Source organism: Phoca vitulina, unplaced genomic scaffold (genome assembly GCF_004348235.1).
Source record: "Phoca vitulina isolate PV1807 unplaced genomic scaffold, GSC_HSeal_1.0 scaffold74, whole genome shotgun sequence".
In the NCBI taxonomy this organism is placed as follows: domain Eukaryota; kingdom Metazoa; phylum Chordata; class Mammalia; order Carnivora; family Phocidae; genus Phoca; species Phoca vitulina.
The window spans coordinates 2,928,892-2,948,789 of NW_022589777.1; the positions used below are offsets into that span (position 1 = coordinate 2,928,892).

The 19,898-nt window shown below is 43.1% G+C and overlaps 1 protein-coding gene across 2 annotated transcripts in view; it reads right to left on the reverse strand.

Moving 5' to 3' along the window:
• Positions 1-661: 661 nt before the first annotated feature.
• Positions 662-19,898, reverse strand: part of RAB30 (RAB30, member RAS oncogene family) — a 74,077-nt gene continuing 54,840 nt past the window's right edge. For both annotated transcript variants that reach the window (XM_032393501.1, XM_032393503.1), the window contains exons 2-5: positions 14,260-14,360; positions 11,117-11,200; positions 5,216-5,399; positions 662-1,188 (exon numbers count right to left, since the gene is read on the reverse strand). In XM_032393501.1, the coding sequence (XP_032249392.1) occupies positions 938-1,188; positions 5,216-5,399; positions 11,117-11,200; positions 14,260-14,352 (612 nt within the window). In that variant the 5' untranslated portion in view covers positions 14,353-14,360 and the 3' untranslated portion in view covers positions 662-937. The remainder of the gene's footprint in view (positions 1,189-5,215; positions 5,400-11,116; positions 11,201-14,259; positions 14,361-19,898) is intronic.

The window sequence follows — 19,898 nt, forward strand, 5'->3', positions numbered from 1 at the left end:
GCTAGTCTTTTATATTAGAATATCACCAGCCATTTTTTTTTTCATTTTTTCTAACGTTTTCATTTACTTAAAGGGCTGGACAGATGAGAGAATAGAAGAAGAAAATGGTAGAGATTTAGAGGGGAAAGAACATGAAAGGAAAAGTATTTTATTTTCCAACAAATCCACCCTAGAAAAGGTAGTAATGAGACTTTGAGAAAGAGTGTTGATTCATGGACTTCCCTCATTTTTTTTTTTTATTTCAATGTAATACATTTAAGGACATCAATGTACTAAAATGTTTGGTCTGTGAAAGAGTGGACTCATTAGCACCAAAAGGAGTCATGGAGCTTATATATATTATTAAACCAATGATGGTTACTGTTGGTCATGGGAAAAGGTTTCATTTCATTTTTACATCGCAAAGTTCTTGAAAGTGCCTGTGGATAAGAGAAATAACACTTTTCAACGTCTCCATAGAGTCATCGACACACACCCCAGAGGCAGTACTTGGCCTTCCCAGTTTGGGTTTATCTGGTAGACAAGAAAGCCAGGGCCCCCAGAAGCCCTAAAGCACAGCCCCCACATGCACCCACTGACGTGCAGGAGGGATCTCCCTACGGTACATTTTCCCCTGGACTGTTCAGGAATGCGCTTTTACTTGCTTTTTTTTTTTTTAAAAAAAGAACAAAAGCAACATGCTCTGCAGATCATGGAGCGCCTAGTGCAATTTTCTCCTTGCTCCAACTCCTGACTGCAAAAGGGTGAAACCATTATATGTTCTGCTAATGCTGGCCTGTGGACAAAACCTCTGGGCTGCCATGCTTTGTAAGCCCGGATCCCACAGGAGTCAGAAGGTCTGAGAGCGGGAGCCATAGTCATCACCAGACCTCCCCCAGCAATTTGGGGGCCCATCGGGGCAGCTGCTGATTCCTCTCGCTTCTCCTTGCCTCAGCCTTTAGTTGAAATTACAACAAGTCAAATAGCTAATGCTTTTCCCTTCTCCGGGTAAGGGCGAGGATACATTGTTCACAAGTGTGTTCTGTCTGGCTTCACTGATGAGGCGGCACGCTAAGTCAAGGAATAGTTTCTCCACGTTATCTGATTCCTTGGCTGAGGTCTCCAGGTAATACATGTCCTGAGCTTCTGAGAATTCTTCAGCTCTCTGCTGGGAGACCTCTCTCCTTTCAGCCAGATCAATCTTGTTGCCTAGAACAGGGATAAATCAAAGAAGGAAACATCATTGGACTTTGTACAGGCTCGGAAGCATCAAAATTCAATTTCATATCTGAAGTCAAATCAGACACATGGGCAAATAAAGCAAAGCAAATGTGGCTGTGATTACTGGAATGTTTAAGATATCAATGCCATTTGTAATGGCAAAGAACTGGACACAACCCAAATGCCGCTCAGTTGGGCACTGGCTTGAATGAAGTATGGTACATCTGTGCAATACAGTGATTTGCTCGGTAAAAAGCAATGAGGAATGGCTCCATATACTGTCATGGAATGAGACACGAGGATATACTGTTAAGCAAATAAAGTAAAACAGATAAAAGATATAGAACATACAACTGTCTAAGAAAAAGGGATTAAAAAAATACACACATGCACATTCACAAACTTTATTTTCTTGATGTGATAATAAGCCAACATTTTAATTTTAAAAATAATGGTTACCCATGAAAGGAACAAGGTTGAGGAGATAGGGAGGGACAGAAACTCGACCTCTCTAAATATACCTTGTCCTAATAGATTTGACTTCAGAATCTTAGAAATGTTTCACATAATTATACAGTTACAACTATATGATTAATACAAAATTAAATTTAAAAAGCAACCCCTACCAATGGAAAAGCAAAATGAAACAAATGAACCTGTTTATCATGAAATGGCATAACCACACAGAGAGGAACGATTCCAAGTGAGTTCAAGATCTAGGATTTTAACCATGCGTCCTCAGTGGTATATACTCTAAGGACAAAAAGACCTGAAAGAAAACATCTTGAACTGTTACAGTAATCATCCTGTCAGGGGCAGTGTGAGAACTGTTATTCTAAGGCTGCTCTGTGGGTTTTAGGGTATAAAGCAAATGAGTAATTGTGCTAGTGTCACTGGGTCTGAGATTTGGGGCATGAGAAAAAGGAAATAGAGAAAGATTAATGAGGTTAAGTAAAATTTTTACAGTCCTGAATTATAAATGGAAGTATCAGTGTGAATAATTCATGGTGGATTTTATCTTTAAAAATTTTTCTACCTCTGTTCTCCTGGAAACCTGACAAAAGTGATACATCAACTGATTACCTGGCAACACAGCTTATGGTGAAAGTGACCCCTGACTGATAAATTCCATCCGGCCTGGGAATTCTATGCATGAATTCTAAATTTCTAGTGGAAAGCCACAACTTTGGGCGTCCCTGAGTGGGGGGACTCTTCACTTGAAGAGACCCTGAAAGTTAGGTCCACGGAGTTGTTATAAGAAAGCCTGGTCCCTGCTAAGGCTTCTAGGTCACAGCAGGTCCATCAGGTGCCTGACATGAGCCTTTTTCCTTATACTGGAACTGGCCTGGAAGGTCCTGGACCACCATGTGGACTGCTATCGAGGATTACTTCCCCTGAAGAGGAGTGTCTGATGCTGACCTGCTATGAAGCCATATTTTCTGTCCTGTATTCACCTAAGTGAACGTCATGCCCGGTGTGGCCCATCGTGGTCTTGTCCGTCACAGTGTTTGGTGGGGCCTAATGTATAACTGCCTGTGGGCACTACACAATTCACCACACACACACACACACACACACACACTAGTTCTGTCCACACTACACAATTCACCACACACACACACACACACACACACACTAGTTCTGTCCACTGAAAAGCCTAAAAGCAATGACCACCCACTAATAAGGAAGATTCTTATCACCTTAGTTGTGGTCTCTAAATATAACTTCACATTAATAATAAACAATGCTTCTCGAAGAAATGGCTAATTCCTGGTGTGGGCAGGAAACGCACAAGTTGTGCCTGGAACTCTTACACCAGAAAGCAAGCGATGGTCATTGTCAAAAGGTCGTATCTAAAGGACTAGGAGACCATCTGAAGCAGCTCCACTCTCAGAGTTGGAACAATTGGACCATCAATGATAACAGTTGCAAGGGCCTAGAATATACTGAATATATTTAAACCTATAATAATATTCAAAATATAAACAAATTTTAGTACTTTTGGAAGATACTAGGGAAAGAACTCATTTTAAAAAGTGGGAAATTTAAAAAAAGGGAATCGAGCATTTTTCTTGCTGTCCTATGAGAACTGTACCTCAGAATATCAACTAGGAAGTATATTTGCTAAAAGGAAAAACAAAAAAACTGAATCTGACCAGGCCTCTAAATTTACCTGCAAATCTGCAAGGAATACAGGTGATGGAGGAATATGTCAAAGTATACTACGGTGGCAAAATAACAAAATTCAGACTTGAAAACTCTGAAGGATAAACGTATGCTTTAACAAATAAATTCCAAGGGAGAAAAAATGGAGGGATAACCTACAGGCAAAAGGAGAATTAAAAGACACAAAATCCAATGAGAATATATGAGCCTTATTTGGATCTTTGATTTGAACAAATTTTTAAAAAATGTCTGAGTCAATCAAGGAACTCTGAACATTGTCTAAATTTTTGATGCTATTAAAGAACTTAATAATTTTTAGGTGTGAAAATGGATTTGTGGTTAGGTTCTATTTCTTTAAAAATCCTCTTTTGAAGATATACATGGAAATACTGAAAGATAAACTAATACAACATCTGGGATTTGCTCTAAAATAATCTGAAGACAAGGGGAGACAACATAGAGGGGAGCAGATAAAATAAGATTGGCCATGAATTGATAATCATCGAAGCTGAGAGATGTGTACATGGGGGTTCATGATACTGTTTTTTCTACTTTTGCTTGTGTTTGAAATTTTCCATAATAAAAAGATTTTTTTTTAAAGCCAGTGCCTCTTTCATACTGAATGGACTAATTATCTCCCATCAAATCTCCATTTAACTTCCTTAGAATCCCAAGGAATAATGCTTTGACTCAAGTTCTCAAGGGCTTTCTGTGGAATAGAAAGAAAGCCCAGCTCCTGAGATAGGTGTTTTCAAGTGCTTCATGACAAACATTCTCCAGTGTGCAAGAGGGTTTTCAGGAGTGGGCACAGAGCACTAGCTCATAGAGAGGCAGATACTTAACCCAGCAGCCTGAAAGAAAAGTCCAGCAATTTGTTACAAAGCAGCACATTACAATTGGACAAACACAAGGTTTGGAGTTGATCTTACATGCTGTGCAACCTTGGGCAAAGAACTTCACCTCTCTGAGCCATGGTTTCCTCATATGTAAATTAGGAATCATTACACATAAATTTCCTAATATGATTCCTGGCACATGGGTGCTAGCTATAATGCTTACTATAAGTGTTTACTTAGTTTAATGTTAACCATAATTTGTGACTTAACAATGTTTCTGAGATTCTCTACCTGGATTTCCAAAATTCAAGTCTTGCTAGAATATACAGCAATGTTCCTTTTTAGGAAGAAAACATTTTAACAGCCATATGTTATTAACACTTTTCATCACACTAGAGGAGTTTTTAACAATCCAATCCATGTCACTGCAATCCCATTGTTAATGGGCATGTTTGTCACCACAGAAAATCATGGGTTGTTTTCTGCTTTCCCCCCTTACTAAACAGGGGTTCTACCCTCCCACAAGGTGAAACAAACTGCAGAATTTCCCTTAGTGGATTCTTTCTTAAGTTAGAATTTCTCAAGTCAGCATGAATGTAAGAAGAGAAGTCCATTTCTTTTAGGCAATAAGCAATTACTTTAAGAATAAATTCTTTATTAACTTAAGAGAGATGCTTTACTTCTAGACCAGCAGTTTCTATGATTTTGTAACTAGATTTTTTGGGTAATGTTTAGCAGCCCACAGAACTTTCATGGCAGTCCACCTTCTTCCCTAGAGCCTTCATTGACAGAAAAATCAATCAGCAATATTTTCTACTTTACTTTTCTAAACCATCACCTTGGGATATGACCTATTTCATTTTCTCTTCAATTTCAGAAGGACTGAATGTTGATTTCATGAATTAAATGGCTGTAGACTATGTTACTGGAAGGTACCAAGGCACAAGCACTATGTGATTATAAATTCTCCGATGGCCACAAATCAATTTCCTTCCTCATTAGTCCTCACTTACCCACTAGCACAGTGATGACCTTGTTGCTGGCATATTGTTCTATCTCCCGCAGCCACTCAGGAAGGCAACGGAAGGATTCCTCACAGGTTATGTCATAGGTGAGGATCAAGGCATTGGCGCTTCGGTAATAACTCTGGGTAATGGACCGAAATCTCTCTTGACCTGCTGTGTCCCAGATCTGAAGCTGTAAAGGCGTAAGACAAAGATCAGGTTGGAGAAGTAGAAAAGAAAGCATTGCCTTGCTTTAGTTTACAAATGGAAACACCTCGCTCAATTTCATGGTTATTTTCTGCCCTAAAAAACAAACAAAAAAAATTTCTCTTAATGCAGTAGGTATATCTGGTTATGGAGAGGGGCTTGCTTTGTTTTTGGGGTTTTTTTCTTTATTATATTACCTAAGCATTTCTTTTATTCTTAAAAAAAAAAAAAAAAAAAAACTTATTGTGAGGCGCCTGGGTGACTCAGTCAGTTAAGCAACTGCCTTCAGCTCAGGTCATGATCCCAGGGTCCTGGGATGGAGTCCCGCGTCGGGCTCCCTGCTCAGCCGGGAGCCTGCTTCTCCCTCTCTCCTCTTCCCCTCCTCCCCGGCTTATGCTCTCTCTCTCTCTCTCTCAAATAAATAAATAAATAAATAAATAAATAAATAAAATCTTTTTAAAAAACCTTACTGAGCATTAATTATGTGTCAAGCTCTAAGCATTTTACATATAACGTACTCATTGAAGTAGGTACTATAACTATATCCATTTCTCACACGAGGAAACTGAGGCACGGAGAGATTAATTAAGTTGCTCAATGTCCCAGAGCCAATTTAACCAGGCATTGTGGTCCCAGAGCTCGTGCTGGTAACCACAGTGACGTATTACAAACGTTGGGATAGAGAGCAAGCTGTCATTCTGTGATTGCTGCCATTTCAGTCAGCAACTGGAGCACGAGAACATCCAACCTCAGCCACCTTTTCCAGTTCGAAATTCAAATGAATCTATTAAGATATTATCTTTGTTAATGAAAACAGGAACAATGCCGTGGCAGATAAAATAATTTCCCTCCACCACTTTTAAGCTCTGAGACCATGGGCAAGTCACTTGATCTCTGGGTTTCAGTGGTTTCTCTATAAAAAGACATTAGTAATATCCAAGCCTACTGAAAGTTCACATTTTCTGAAGTCATCTACCAGTTCTAAGACCTAATAACTGATGGTTCTAATAATAAAGAAGAAAATAAAAAACACTTCTCCCCAGATTTCCCTGCACAGAGCAGAAGATTGCAAAGAGAGCCATACTCCAGAGCCTCCTGAGTGCAGAACAATGCAGAAGGCCTTGAGAAATAACATCAACAATAGTAAGAATGCTCCCTTCTAAACTGCATAAACGTCATGTCACAAAATGCATTCACCCCATTAAGAGAACATCATTTCCTCAAGGAAAACCTTCTGGAACGTTCAGATTAGGCCAGGTTCCCCATCCCCACATTTTCTCTTCGGCAACCCACCCTGTAATTCTGCCTCATGGCACCTGACACACTTGAATCATTTATTTGTAATAATATGTTTGATAACAGTCTTTTTCACTAGACTGAAAGCTTCATGTAGGGGAAGTGGTCCATCTTACTCACAGAATCCCCTGCACCAAATAAAGTGCCTGCCTGGAAGATAGTAGATGTTCAAATATTTATTGAGGGTCTGATTTAATCTTTACAACAACCCAGGGAGGTAGGCCAGTTTATGCCTCCCCTCCATCTCCTAACTGGCTACCCACAAGGCTGGGGATCGGACTCCAGGCTTTCTATTCCCAGTTGAGGATGCAACCCACCACCATGCTGCCTCTGCCCCCAGAGCCTGATTTTAATAGACATCTGCATCCAAAGAGGATGAGTTAGTTGGTGTCACCCTCTGTTCATACCAGTTTAGCTGAGAAGACTAAGGAGGGACCGGTGGTCCCTGTCCCCAAACAGTGGCACAAGGCTCTCCTTTGATCTGAAGTCGCAGCTGCTCTTTATGATGTACATGAAAGTCTGTGTGTGGTGAAGGCGACCATACAGATGTTACGGCTTTTGCTGGGACAAAAGCTATTTCTCTGCTCTGCTTTAAACCTAGGGCCATGGTTCCCCTCTGCCAGGATGTGTCTTAGAACAACAGACTATTGTTTTCATACCACAGTGAGCCTTGAAAAACACTTGTCATTGAATTTAATACTGTCAATCATTAGAAATCACTATATTCTCATGATTGGCACATCTTGAGAACAGCTCTGAGGGTTAAAACCACTGAAATAGTTTTTAGAAGCGTGATTGTATGGCCCTGCCAAGATACAGGCTGATTTCTCCTCGCGGGCTGCCTGTTTCTAGCCTCAGAGCTGAGTCTTAAGAATATCCATATTCCACTGCTTTTATCATTCAATTTGGTTTCACTATTTTCTCTGCAACTCATTCGCTCCTTCTCAGCGTTTATATGTCATTAATATATGTAGAGTTCTGTGCTAGGCACAGGGAGGATACCGAGATGAATACAACACAATTCCTGATCTCACAGAGCTCACCGTCTACAGGGAGATCAAACATAGTAAACTAACCATAATAAAAGAGGCGATGTTCTTGGAATAAAGACGTACCAGCAGGAGAGAGTATCTCCTAGGTTTAATCTCATTCTGGTCAATATGTTCTCAATACTGCAGCCATGGGCTTTCTAAGCGTCCTCTTCTTCAGCAAGGGGCTACCTGTTCGCCTACAGCCTTTGCACGGTTACTCATCTCTCCTGTCTCACTGTCGTGATCATGCGCTGCAGTCACAGGCACACTAGGGCTGCCTCTGTGCCTGACTGAGTCCTTTGAGGGCAAGGGCCACCTCTCATTGAACCTTATAGTCCAGTGCTTTCCTAGCAGAGTACATGGTACATACTGGACACATGTGAATAATGGCTAGCTGAAGGAAAAAGGATAACGGAATCACAAAGAAAGGACTCTGATTAATTCTGCTTAAATGATTGACAGGTAGGATATTAAAGAAGGTTTCACAGATAAAGTGTTTGAGCTTGGTGACAGTGAGTTCCTAGCGGGCAAAATATTTTACCTAACACAGTGCTTGGCACACGTCATGTACTATACCACAGGATGGATATATGGATGAGTGGATGGACAGATGGTCAAGTGAGTAAATACATGCGAATATGTTCAAGACTTCCTTATCTATGCAATATATACTTGATTACAAAGACAGCCAGCAAATCTTCTATTCATATTATAAAGAATATCCTAAGGTTACAATGTTGTAGCCTGAGCTGAAAGTTTTACTTGTTTCTCATTTATTTATGATAGACTTAAAAAAATGGATAGGAGAAAATTCTACATCTGTTTTAATTGCATTTTCTACTCAAGGTCATTTCAAAAGGCAGACCACATTAAGAGAAGGGCCTCAACTTTGCCTTTACTGACGTGGCACTAAGTATTAACAGCCACAAGAATGTTTCTAATATCTTGGATTCCCTGCCTTCAATCCTGGAAGCCATCCTAAAAGAAACCAGACTGAAGAGGGGAGGCCAAGGCGGGCCGATGAGAAGTCAGGAGAGAGGCCTGGGGTGTGGTGCTGCCTTGGCATTCACCAGGCAGGTGATCCTCCACAAACCACCAGCAGCTTCTCTTTCCCACTGACTCTGCAGGACTCTGAGAAAGCCCGCAAACTGCTCGCAAAAAGAGACTTAAACATCACCAAGAAGAGGGGTTCAGTAATGTTAAAGAACAAGGACAACAATGAGACAACTGTGTCCCTGGTGAACTGGGGCAGCTCTGTCCTCTTCTACGGAAAGACTGAAGACGTTGCTCCTCACATGTCCCCGTGTTGTGAGGCCCTTGGATTAATGGGGTCAAAGAGGGTCATTCTAAATCTTGGTTCCACATACATGGTTAGAAAGAAACTCAAGCAAATTAATTAGGACTCATTAATTTAGGAGATTAACCAACTCCTCCTGTTTAAAGATGAAGGTCCAGAGGCCTAAAGCGGTGAGAGGACAGGAACTGTGCTGTGGATGGGGAGAGGAGTGAGACACAAACCTGGTTCCTGAGGAGCTTGGGGTCTCGTGGCAGCATCGGAGGTTAGGAAAAGATGGATTTTAGCTGAATGTAATAAGCGCTTAACAATGAGGTTATGGTTTGCAGAAAATGGAATAAATGTAATCCCTGAACCTAGGGATTCAGAAAAGAAAGATAAGCCTGTTCTGTAACGGCGGGGACCATTTCTTAGTCACCCTTATTCATGCCCAGGGCCTGGCGTATCGGAGGCACTAACACTTGTGGTCGAAGGAGTGAACTCACACAGGTATGTGTATATGGCTAGGAAACCCAACTTCAGGAAGCAAAATGCCTGCAACAGCAGTTACCTTTACTCAACTCCTAGGGGTGGCGATCACCTCCACCCTGCTGGAATCACGGTTACAAGTGGCTCTTTCTGCCAATGCCTCCTGGATGCACGCACTCCTGTCTCCTTCTTACTCCCCCTCCCTAGCTCCTTCTCCCCACCTCAGTGCACTATTTTTCTGAGCTTTCTGGTTGGCATTGACATGGATTTCACACCCTGCTTTGTTTTCCAGTGCCCCTAGCTCTCCATTCACTATTGTATTTGGTGTGGATGTCTCTGCAGAAGGAACCACTCTGAGGAGTCAGGGCTGGAAGAGACCCTGGGAGTGCTTCTGTCCCCCACTCAGGAGCCTCACCCCACATACTTCTCAGTGTATCTCTGAAATGTGGCAAGAGCATGCTGGAGTTTCTCTGCCCTTCCCGAGGCATCTGAAGGCAGGAGGGCAGGTACATCCAGGAGAAGGATGCAAAAGACATGGATTTAAACTTGGGGTGCTTAGGTTGGGATCTAGCTGGAAATCCGATGCCACAGTTTTCATTGTGCTGCTGATCCAAGGGCCACTGCTTCTTCCCATGGGACTCAGCTCTGAAAGACCTGAGAGTGGAATTTCACTAACTCTGAGAGGAAGGTAGAGCACAGAGCCAAAGATCAGCCTCTCTCCCCTCCTTCCACGTAATTCAGTCCTATTCCATATTTCTTCCCATCACCTTCCTCCTGTCCTTGCTTCAAAGTGACAGGCCTGCTGTGCCTTCATCCCCCTCTTCTCTGCTGACAGGGGAGACCCCAGGGAGGAAGCAGATGCACCCGCTCCCAAAACTGGTTCAGATCCCGCCTACCTCCCTTCCTAACTGTGTAGCCATGGATAGATAAGTGGCTCAATCTCTCTGAAACCTATAAAAGGAAGGTAACTTACCATTTACCTCACAGGGGTTACAGTGAGGACTAAGTTAAATATGACAGCTCATATAAAAGCATGTAGCAGTGTGACTGACATGTTAGGTGCTCAATAAACACTATTTCCCTTCTCCTGTTACCAGATATACCATGGTTCTTACAGGTACCAAACTGTCCAGAGGCTACAGAGGGAAAGAGAGAGCTCAAGGATCCTTCCTGGACCTCCCATTTAGGATCTCTCCCTTGTTACAAATAGGGGATACGGTGGGAGACACAATAATTCCAATAAGTGATCCATATGACCAAATGACCCATAACGAATGTGGGAATCAGTAGGCTCTTTCATGGGGCTACTGTTCTCAAGAGGTAGTACTGCTTATTGGCCCAACTCAGGAGTTCCTGAAAAGAAACTTCTTCCTTGTTTTCACATCACCTCTGACATGGTAGGAGACAGGACCCACTTGCCTCAGACCTTCTCTCTGTCTTCCCATCAATAAATGAAACATCTACAAAGGGAATAGAAGAACTCTGTTCGGAAATAAGTCACCATGGCTGAATATATTTTCAATGTGGGTTTCAATTAGGAGATTTAATAAGCGTTATGAAAACACTACTTCCTCTCAGCACAATGAAAGCCTTATTGAGCACTGAGCATCTTACCTTGACTTTTTCACCATTAATCTCCACCGTCTTAATCATAAAATCAACTCCAATCGTGGCTCCTTGTCCTGGGGGGAAAAGACCCTAAAGATGACATAAAGGAAAATAATTAAGCAAATCTTTCAGTTAAATGAAATTCTCTCCCCTCTCCCCACTCACCACACACCACCAGCCCCTTCCTTTGGCTGAGTTGAGATTTAGAGTCATGGGAGCCGTGTTGAATTTAATTTTGTATGTATGCTTTGAGGGGAGGAGGAAGGAGGGAGAAAGTAGGAGCGAGGAATGCTAAGAGAAGAAAGAGTGAAAGGGGGGATGTGAAAGGGGGAGGAAGACAGAGAGGGTGAAGGAAGAGAACTGGGAAAGGGCAGGGACGGATTTCAAAGACTGAAACAGAACTCAGACACAAGGATAAGACTGAGGAGCATGAAGCCGCAGGGATGAAATCAGGATTGTTAGAAGAGGAGCAAAACGGATAGGTGCTCCCAGAGAGGTACAATCCAGGAAGATTAAAACTGGTTATCAGTCTAGGGCATGGACAGCCATGGGAGTGGACCACCGACATGAACAAACAAACAAGAACACGCTACAGGAAACATGAGCGAGGCAGTGAAGCTTTTGAATTTCCCTCTGCTCTGAGGGTGAGAACTATTTCCCTTAATGCAATGTACCACATATATGTAATTACATGAAATTGGGGCCCTTGACCCTGGGAAGATCATGGAAAAAAATAAAATCATTCGGGAGAAAGTCAAGTAGGAACAGCACCAAATCAGGAGGCTGGAGGATCTCTGTGTGGCCTCAGGCAAATCAGTCCCCCTCTCTGGGCCTCGAATTCAATGAGCATTTCAAAAGAAAACAAAATAAAACAAGCTGTACCTCAAACTGGATGCTGAGCTGGAAAGATAGGATTTTAGCAAGATTACATGTACAATGAAGGTTACTGGTATATAATATTTCCTGGAGGCTTAGGGAGGGACCTGGAGGTAGGAAGGAATTCTAATAAGGAAGAGTTCTTCACCTAGTTTCTATTCCCTTTTCACTGATATTCCAGAATTGCCAGAAATTAAAGTAAAATGGACTCTATTAGCTCTGGCAGCTAAGATTGGGGCATCTTTAACTAAGTCTGTTCCCTAACAAGCGAGTTCTTTAATTAAAGTTTGAACTTAAAAGACTGAGCTTCAAACCCACAGAAAATATTCCACTGCATGTCCGCAAAAGATGTAAATATAAACATTCATAACTGTACGTAAAAATATTGAATCAATTTTCCTCTATTTTGGTTTGGCTCAAACACAAGGCTGCCAAGTTTCGAGTTTATCACTCCAGCTGTTTTGCAGTCTAATAAATGCCAAAAAATAAAACAAATCCTTCCCAATGTCTCCCTCATCATTTTGTTCCCCAACTCCTTATGCCTCAAAAACAGCTGAATCCAATTCATTTTAACTGCCTGCTAAACAACAAAACCAAACATAATACTGTCTAGGGAATGTGACTTTTGGGGGGAGTTAAGGGGCTGGGAGGGGTAAAAAGTAGAAAAGAGAGGGGTGGTGTGCTTATTAGTAGAAATTAGTCTTCAAAATGGAAGCATTTTTACCTTTAATGACAAAGTTTTTTTTTTTAAAGAGAAAAGCCAGATTCCTATGGTCTCAGAGGTTAGGCCACCAAAAATAAAAATGATCAGGCTAAGAACCAGGAGACGTGGGTTCTAATCCTAGCCTTGCCACTAACAGGATGTATGATGCTAAGAAGTCATTTTGTCCCTGTAGACCTCAATTTTGCATCTGTATAACGGGAGGAGTAGACTGAATAACCTCTAAGGGATCTTTCCTTAGATAATAAGACAAGGTCAAGGGAACTTTTGATAAAGAGACCAAAAACTCCTCCACGTCTCTGCAGGCTTGTCTTCCTGCCAAAAGCAGAAAAGATTACTGCTAGGTGGAAGTAAAGCCAGCTGGAGTTTCCAGTATCACGGCACAGTGGCTGACTAAGCGAGGATGCCTGGTAGCTTCTAACTTTTGATTTCACCAGGCCCAGGCTTAGTAAAAAGCACGAGTTCCCTTCTGGGTTCGTTAACCCTGGGAAAAACCCTGGCATTTCCAAAGGTGACTCTCTGCCCTAAAGCGGTCTGTGTTATCCTGTCCAGTTTTGCACAGAACCACAGACTGTCAGCGTTGGAAGTAGCTTTGCAGGTCACCAAGCCTCTCCTGTGTGGCAGGGAGACAGGGAGGCCACACAGCGGAGGGAATGGAACCCAGGTTCACAGGATGAGCCAGGGCAGAGCTGGGACCAGGACCCTAGTCTCCACACTCCAGCTGGTGCTCTTTCCACAGCACCCGGCCGTCTTATGCCTTAGCGGGGCTAGTCTCAGAGTTCCCAACTAGCACTTTATGAAAATGCAAGATGTATGCATGATAATCCTGAAAAGGATGCCATTCATATTTTTCCAGGGAAAACACAAAAGAAGGTCAACTTCAGAATGATTTCTCACTCACTTCTGTATAAAAACAGGCATATAATCTCTGGCAGTAATTCTCGAAAGGGCAGCCCCAAAGGGGATTTGTACTTAGATCATACGATAAGGACTCAGTCCAGAGGGAACATTTAATTTCGTTCAGATAGTCCTTCACTGTTCTCGTTTCATTCCCATTTAAGAGACTTAAAAACATCAGCATATTTGGTTCTAAACCAGAATGACTCACTCAGTTGCCTAGGAGGATGTGAGAGGGCATAGGCAGGGAGTTTGATTGGTTTAATTTGTATTTGAGGTTTTTTTTAAAATTAATATTTACGTTTAGTCTGAAGTCCAGATTCATTTGTTAACACCTTTAGATTACTGATTGATAATCTATTTTAATCTAATAATCTGATTTTGATAGTATACACTGAAAGCAAAACCATTTGCTCCTTTCATAAAGGAAGCACACAAGATGGAGGAGGCTTGGTGGTGACCCCCAGAGCCAGACTCCCTGGAGATGGCTGAAAAAACTCTAGCCTAGGCTATAAAGCCAGCGCACTCTCAAAGGGCACATTAAGAACCAGCAGCTGAGAGGCCAGCGCTGGGCCCAGTCCTCCATTCTCTTATGCTCACCTAACCCCACAGGGTAGACTCAGAAACCCAACCCCGGACTTCCAAGTTCTCTTACCTGAGTGAATCGTCGGACTAGGCACGTCTTTCCCACACCAGCATTGCCAATTAAAACAATTTTAAACAGGAAATCATAATCTTCCATACTCATTTACACAGCTGAAAGGCAAACACAGGCAAGAATGAGATGGGGCCTGGTCAGACTTGCCCACAGCGCTCAAGCTGCACTAGCCTTGTCTCCTCAGAAACAACAGATCTGACTCATGTGAAGAGCAATTTAATGCTTCCCTCTGGTGATCTCGACACTGAGAGAGGAACACAGGTGTTTGGTCACAGACGAACTTTACTCCTTCCCAGTCACCTCATGCCACACAGAGTATATGACACAAATGTCCTTTCACCTGGTAACCTTTATTCTTCCAAGTCGTCAGGTCACTCCTGTGGTTAAGATCTGTTTTCTTTCAGCATGGAAAGGAGATTACAAGCCTATGTGCAGATAAACTGGGGGTTCAAGGAAGCAGAAACAAAGGGGGAGCCCATCCAAAGCTTCAAAGCCGTTTATTTGCGTACGGTGTATGCCAAGGGACCGGGAGACTGAACGAAGGGGAAGGAACTAGGAAGAAACCTTTCAGTCCCCTGCAAGTCCTGGGCGTCTTGGGGTCTTAACGGTGGGAGTAATGGCCATCTTCCCCTTACCACCAGCCCGTGGCTATACACCTTCTGCCAGCCAGGCTGACCCTGCAGCACCTCCCCAGGTGCCTGTCTGCTCATTCCTATGGGCTGTGGCATGTGTCACATCCTCTGCCCAGGAGGCCCTCCCTCCCGCCCCTTCTGTGCCACCAAGTCAATCCTGTAAGGCCCAATGCAAGCATCTCTTTCTCTCTGACTTTTTCACTGCTCTTCCCCAAATAAAGTGAAACACTTTCATCATTCCTCTGTCCTAAAACTTTAAAGGCCTGCCTCATCCTTGAGGAAAGGGATTATATTTTTCGGCTCTATTTTCCCAGGCCACGCATGGGACAGTTATATTTAGCAAATGTGTACTCTGTAGAATTAAAGAGTTAATTAATAGGCCTATTGCTGAAGCTTAGGCCTTAGTTTCTCCAATTATGCTAAAAAGAATACCACATGCTCTGTCTACCTCAGAGAACAGTTGTAAAGACTTCTTTAAAAACTGTACAAAAGAGCCTTGGTACCCACAAAGCTCCATCCTGGTGAAAACCATTATTATCTCTTGAGTACCTACTACAGTACTGTGCTAATCATTGTAGGAAATATGGAGATGAGCCAGTCTCTGCCCTGGAGACTAATGTGAGAAAAGCTAAAAACCACCACAAAGTTAAATACAATTCAAACCAGCAGTGGAGCTCATTTCATAAGGTGCAGGCAGAACAAGCCCGTGGACTCTGGAGGAAGAGGAGAGGACAACCAGCGAGCCCAGAAGGGAAAGGGTGCTTGGGAGAGCTGGAAGAAGCCCCCAGGGTCACTCCTACCAGCAGAGCTGAAGCTCAAGTGACTGCAGGGTCACAGAATCGAAAGAGAGCCCAGTGCACGGAGACCAGTCAAGTAGCTAGGGGAGCAGATCCCTATGTGCACAGATGATTTCTGTGTGGGTTTTAACTTATCCTTGGAAAGATGACTGACAACCCAGCCAAAATGCCTGTGGCAGCTCATGGGGTTCTCTCTCAGTTCGCTGTGATTGTGAAGGAAAAACAGTTCTCGGTCAAGAATCTGGGGCCATAAGCAGTGTTGAGTTCACTAATATGCCAGGCACTAGACTTGGCACCTTAGGGATATCTCCATTTGTTTTTATAAGTCTCTGAGGCTGGTATTTATTACTATGTTACCTAGTTTACAGGTAAGTAAACTGAGGGGAGCCTGAAGTCATAAAGCTAATAGCCAGGTGTCACCGAAAGAACTCTAGCCTTGGAGTTGGAGAAACCTAGATCCTGGCGCTACTATCTTCTAAGTCTATGCCTCTGGGTAAGTGAAAATTTTGGGGGGTCTCAACTTCCCCATCAACAAAATGGGGCTAATAACACCTTTATCACAGAGTTGTGATGCTTGAAGGGATTTCTGTCCCCCAAGGACAGTACCTGGTTCTTAGTCACCCAAACTCCTCAATATGACAGCGGTTTCCATGGTCTGGCTTCCGCCTTCACTGCCAGCTACCTCTCACCACTCTGCTCACACTCCGTGCTCTAGGCTCACTGGATTTCTTTAGTTCCTTAAATGCCATAGGGCGGCTTTCCCCTTCAGACTTTCACAAATACTGTTCCTTCTGCCCAGAACACAGCACACAACCTCCCCTCACCACCTCCAGCCCAGCTAACTTTGAGTTCTCCTTTCAATTTCACTTAAACATCACTCTCTAGTATGCTTCTTTGACCTGGGAGGAGGCCGACCCCCTGCTATAAGCTCACATGATACCCTTCCCCATCCTATAGTCATACTCAGCATGCTTTACTGTACTTATTTATTGACATCTGTCTTATGCTCCGAGTCCATCCCTCAGCACCTCCATCCTACACACACGCTCACACACACACACATACGCACATGCACACGTGTGCATGACTGGGAGCAGCATGGAAGCAATGATGTGTCTATCTGGTTGAGTCCCCATCCTAACCCCTCCCCATTACAGTCACTGTCATCCTTGCCACTATCATCATCATCATCATCATCTCATTCTATATTATTAACTCATTTAATCCTCACAACACTCCTAACAGGTGGACACTATTAGCATCCTAACTTGATATATAGGGATACTGAGGCACAGGAGAAGTTAAATAAGAAGTCGTTAAGGTCCCACTTAGCTGGTGGAGCTGAAATTCAAACGCACGTAGCCTAGGTCCAGCCCCGGTGGACGTCCTTGATACACTACCTGTGGTGCCTTTCCCAATGCCTGGCTTGTGGCAGGAGCTTAAGAAAAATCTGGTGAATTGAATGATAAAGGGCAAGCACTCAATAAAATGTGATTTCCTTTTTCTCTTCCCCTCTGGCTTCACATCCAAAACTCTTTCCACCACACTGTAGTAGTTTAAATAAGAATCAAGGACAGACTCCGGATGAAAACTCAGGGACGTGGTATGTTAATTAAAATTCAAGAGAGCTGTTAAAAGTGAAAAGAAAAGAAAACTCAGGGAAAGGGACAAGGATAAGCAGGAGGACGTGAGGCTCTGTGGGCCCCACATGGACCACAACTCACAGCTGTCATTAGCCAGTGAACACGGGAAGCATAGGCCTGGACAGCATCCTTCTGTGCTTAGGTTGTTTGCCACACATTTACTCCTCCATCTTTGGCAGAAGTCAAAGACATTAAGCAGAGCATTCAGAGGAGAATGTCCAAAAAGAAAGGCCTGAGAAACAGGGCTCCTAAGCAGTTTACAGTGCCCAAATTCTGCACCTTCAGGAAAAGGGGAAGAGTTACTTGGTCCGAGTCCGTGCTCACAGTCACGTCTCATGTGGCTACCACCCGGAGAGAGAGCCACAGAAGACAAGTTAAGGCCCTCCTCATTTCTCTAAGAAATTACTTTATAATGCTCTGTTGAATGTTTTGGGCTTTTTTGTTTGTTTCTTTGTGTGTGTGTGTGTGTGTGTGTGTGTGTGTGTGTGTTTAATAAACCTCTGGGGAAAGTGTTTGGTCTCTTTAAAAATGCAGACCGTCTGTGACTAAGGCTGGACTGTAAACTCTGGGTTACCTGCGGTGGTTACTGTTCTGTTTCTAATAGGAAACACATGGCTCAGTGAAAAGCTCACAAGATTCTCTGAAAACTATGCTCTGAGGAAGCCCTTCTGATCGGGAAGTAAGGTAACAGCTCAGGCATCACCAATAACCATGGGATAAGACAGCATCCCAGGAGGGGGAAACCATTCAGAATCAGCTAGTGACATGCTAAATTGACAACAAAAGTCACACTTTGTCTGGGGAGCAAACATGTCATAAGATATGCTACTGACCAAGCACTATTCTAGGGATTTTATATTCTATCATTGTTAATAATAGTAATCAACTGACACTTATTCAATGCTTATAATGTGCCAGGCACTCTTCTGCATGTACTCATTTAATTCTCACAACAACCCTATGGGGTGGGTATTATTACCATCATTATCCCCAGCTTACAGAAGAGGAAACTGAGGCACAGAGAGGTTATCCTGAAGTCACACAGCTAGTTTGTCTTAGGACCAGGATTCAAACCCAGATCCGTCTGACTCCAAAGCCTGGCTCCTCCTAAAATAGGCTGCTACTGTCCCCTGCCTGATGGTAGTCAGCACTGTCTTAAGAGCTGGAGGCACAGATGAATGGAACCCCCAGCCCCTGTGAGCTGCAGTATTCTAGAATCTCCCTCCTCATGAAGCAGCATACCTGCACTGATAGGGCCACACACTGATTCCAGATCATACAAGCACTGCTCCTCATTGTGCCCTCCGAGCCCAGGTCTCTTTTAGGAGCTGGACGCTGACTTGCCCCCAAATACCACTCCCACAATTCATTCATCCATGTAACTAAGTACTGGGCACAAGGGCAATAAACAGGAAGACTACTCAGATGAACCAGCAAAACCCCAAATATCAGAATTACCACAATAGCTCAAAATAAATGGACATATGAATAAGATTCAAAAAAGGAAAAATAGATGAAGAAAAGAAAAGAATGAGTTTGGGGGAGCGCCTGGGTGGCTCAGTTGGCTAAGCATCCGACTCTTGGTTTTGGCTCAGGTCATAATCTCAAGGTCTGGAGATGAAGCCCTGCGTTGGGCTCGGCACTGAGCATGGAGCCTGCTTGGGATTCTCTCTCTCCCTCAACCCCTCCCTCCCCTAAAAAAAAAAAAAAAAAGAAAGAAAAAAAAATGAGTTTAGAAAAGATATAGGAAACAAGATATACTATGAAAAGAAAAAAAAAATTCTAAAACAATGTGATTTTCGCAACATGAACTATTTATCAAAGTGACCTCTTAAAAAAAATGACACTGTATTTACTGTTGCGCATCAGTACACTTTTCCCCTCGCCCTTCAGGGCTCAGTATAACAGATAAAGTCAAGGATTCTGGCGAATAGAGGCCTGATCCCCTCCCCCAGCCCTGCTCCAGAAAATTATATTCTGGGGACTTGTCCTTGTTCAAAAACCATGTGTCCTCACTAAATCCTTTTTCCTTTCAGGGTCTCAACCTTGAACAGTAAACTGAAGGGGCTGGGTGAATAGGCCCCATGGTTCTAAGGACAGCGTGTGCTGCCATTCTCTCATACCAAAGAGGCAGCATGGGTACTGACATCAGGTGACCTGGGTTGGGGGTGCCTGGGTGGCTCAGTCGGTTGAGCGTCCAACTCTTGGTTTGGGCTCAGGTCATGGTCTCATGGGTCATGGGATGGAGCCCCACATTGAGCCCCACATCGGGCTCCCCTCAGCAGGGAGTCTGCTTGAGGATTCTCTCCCTCTCCCTCCCCCACTCTGTCTCTGTCTCTCTCTCTCAAATAAATAAATAAATCTTTAAAAAAAAAGAGAGAGAGAGAGACCTGGGTCTGCTGAAGAGCTGTATCAAATTTCCTCATCCATAAAATGGGGATAATAGAATCTATTATCACTGAGCTGCTTTAGAAGCAAATAAGATAATACATGGAAAGTGACATTTAAAAAAATAATCAAATGTCATATTTGACAAGTCATATATGACAAGAGTTATATATACT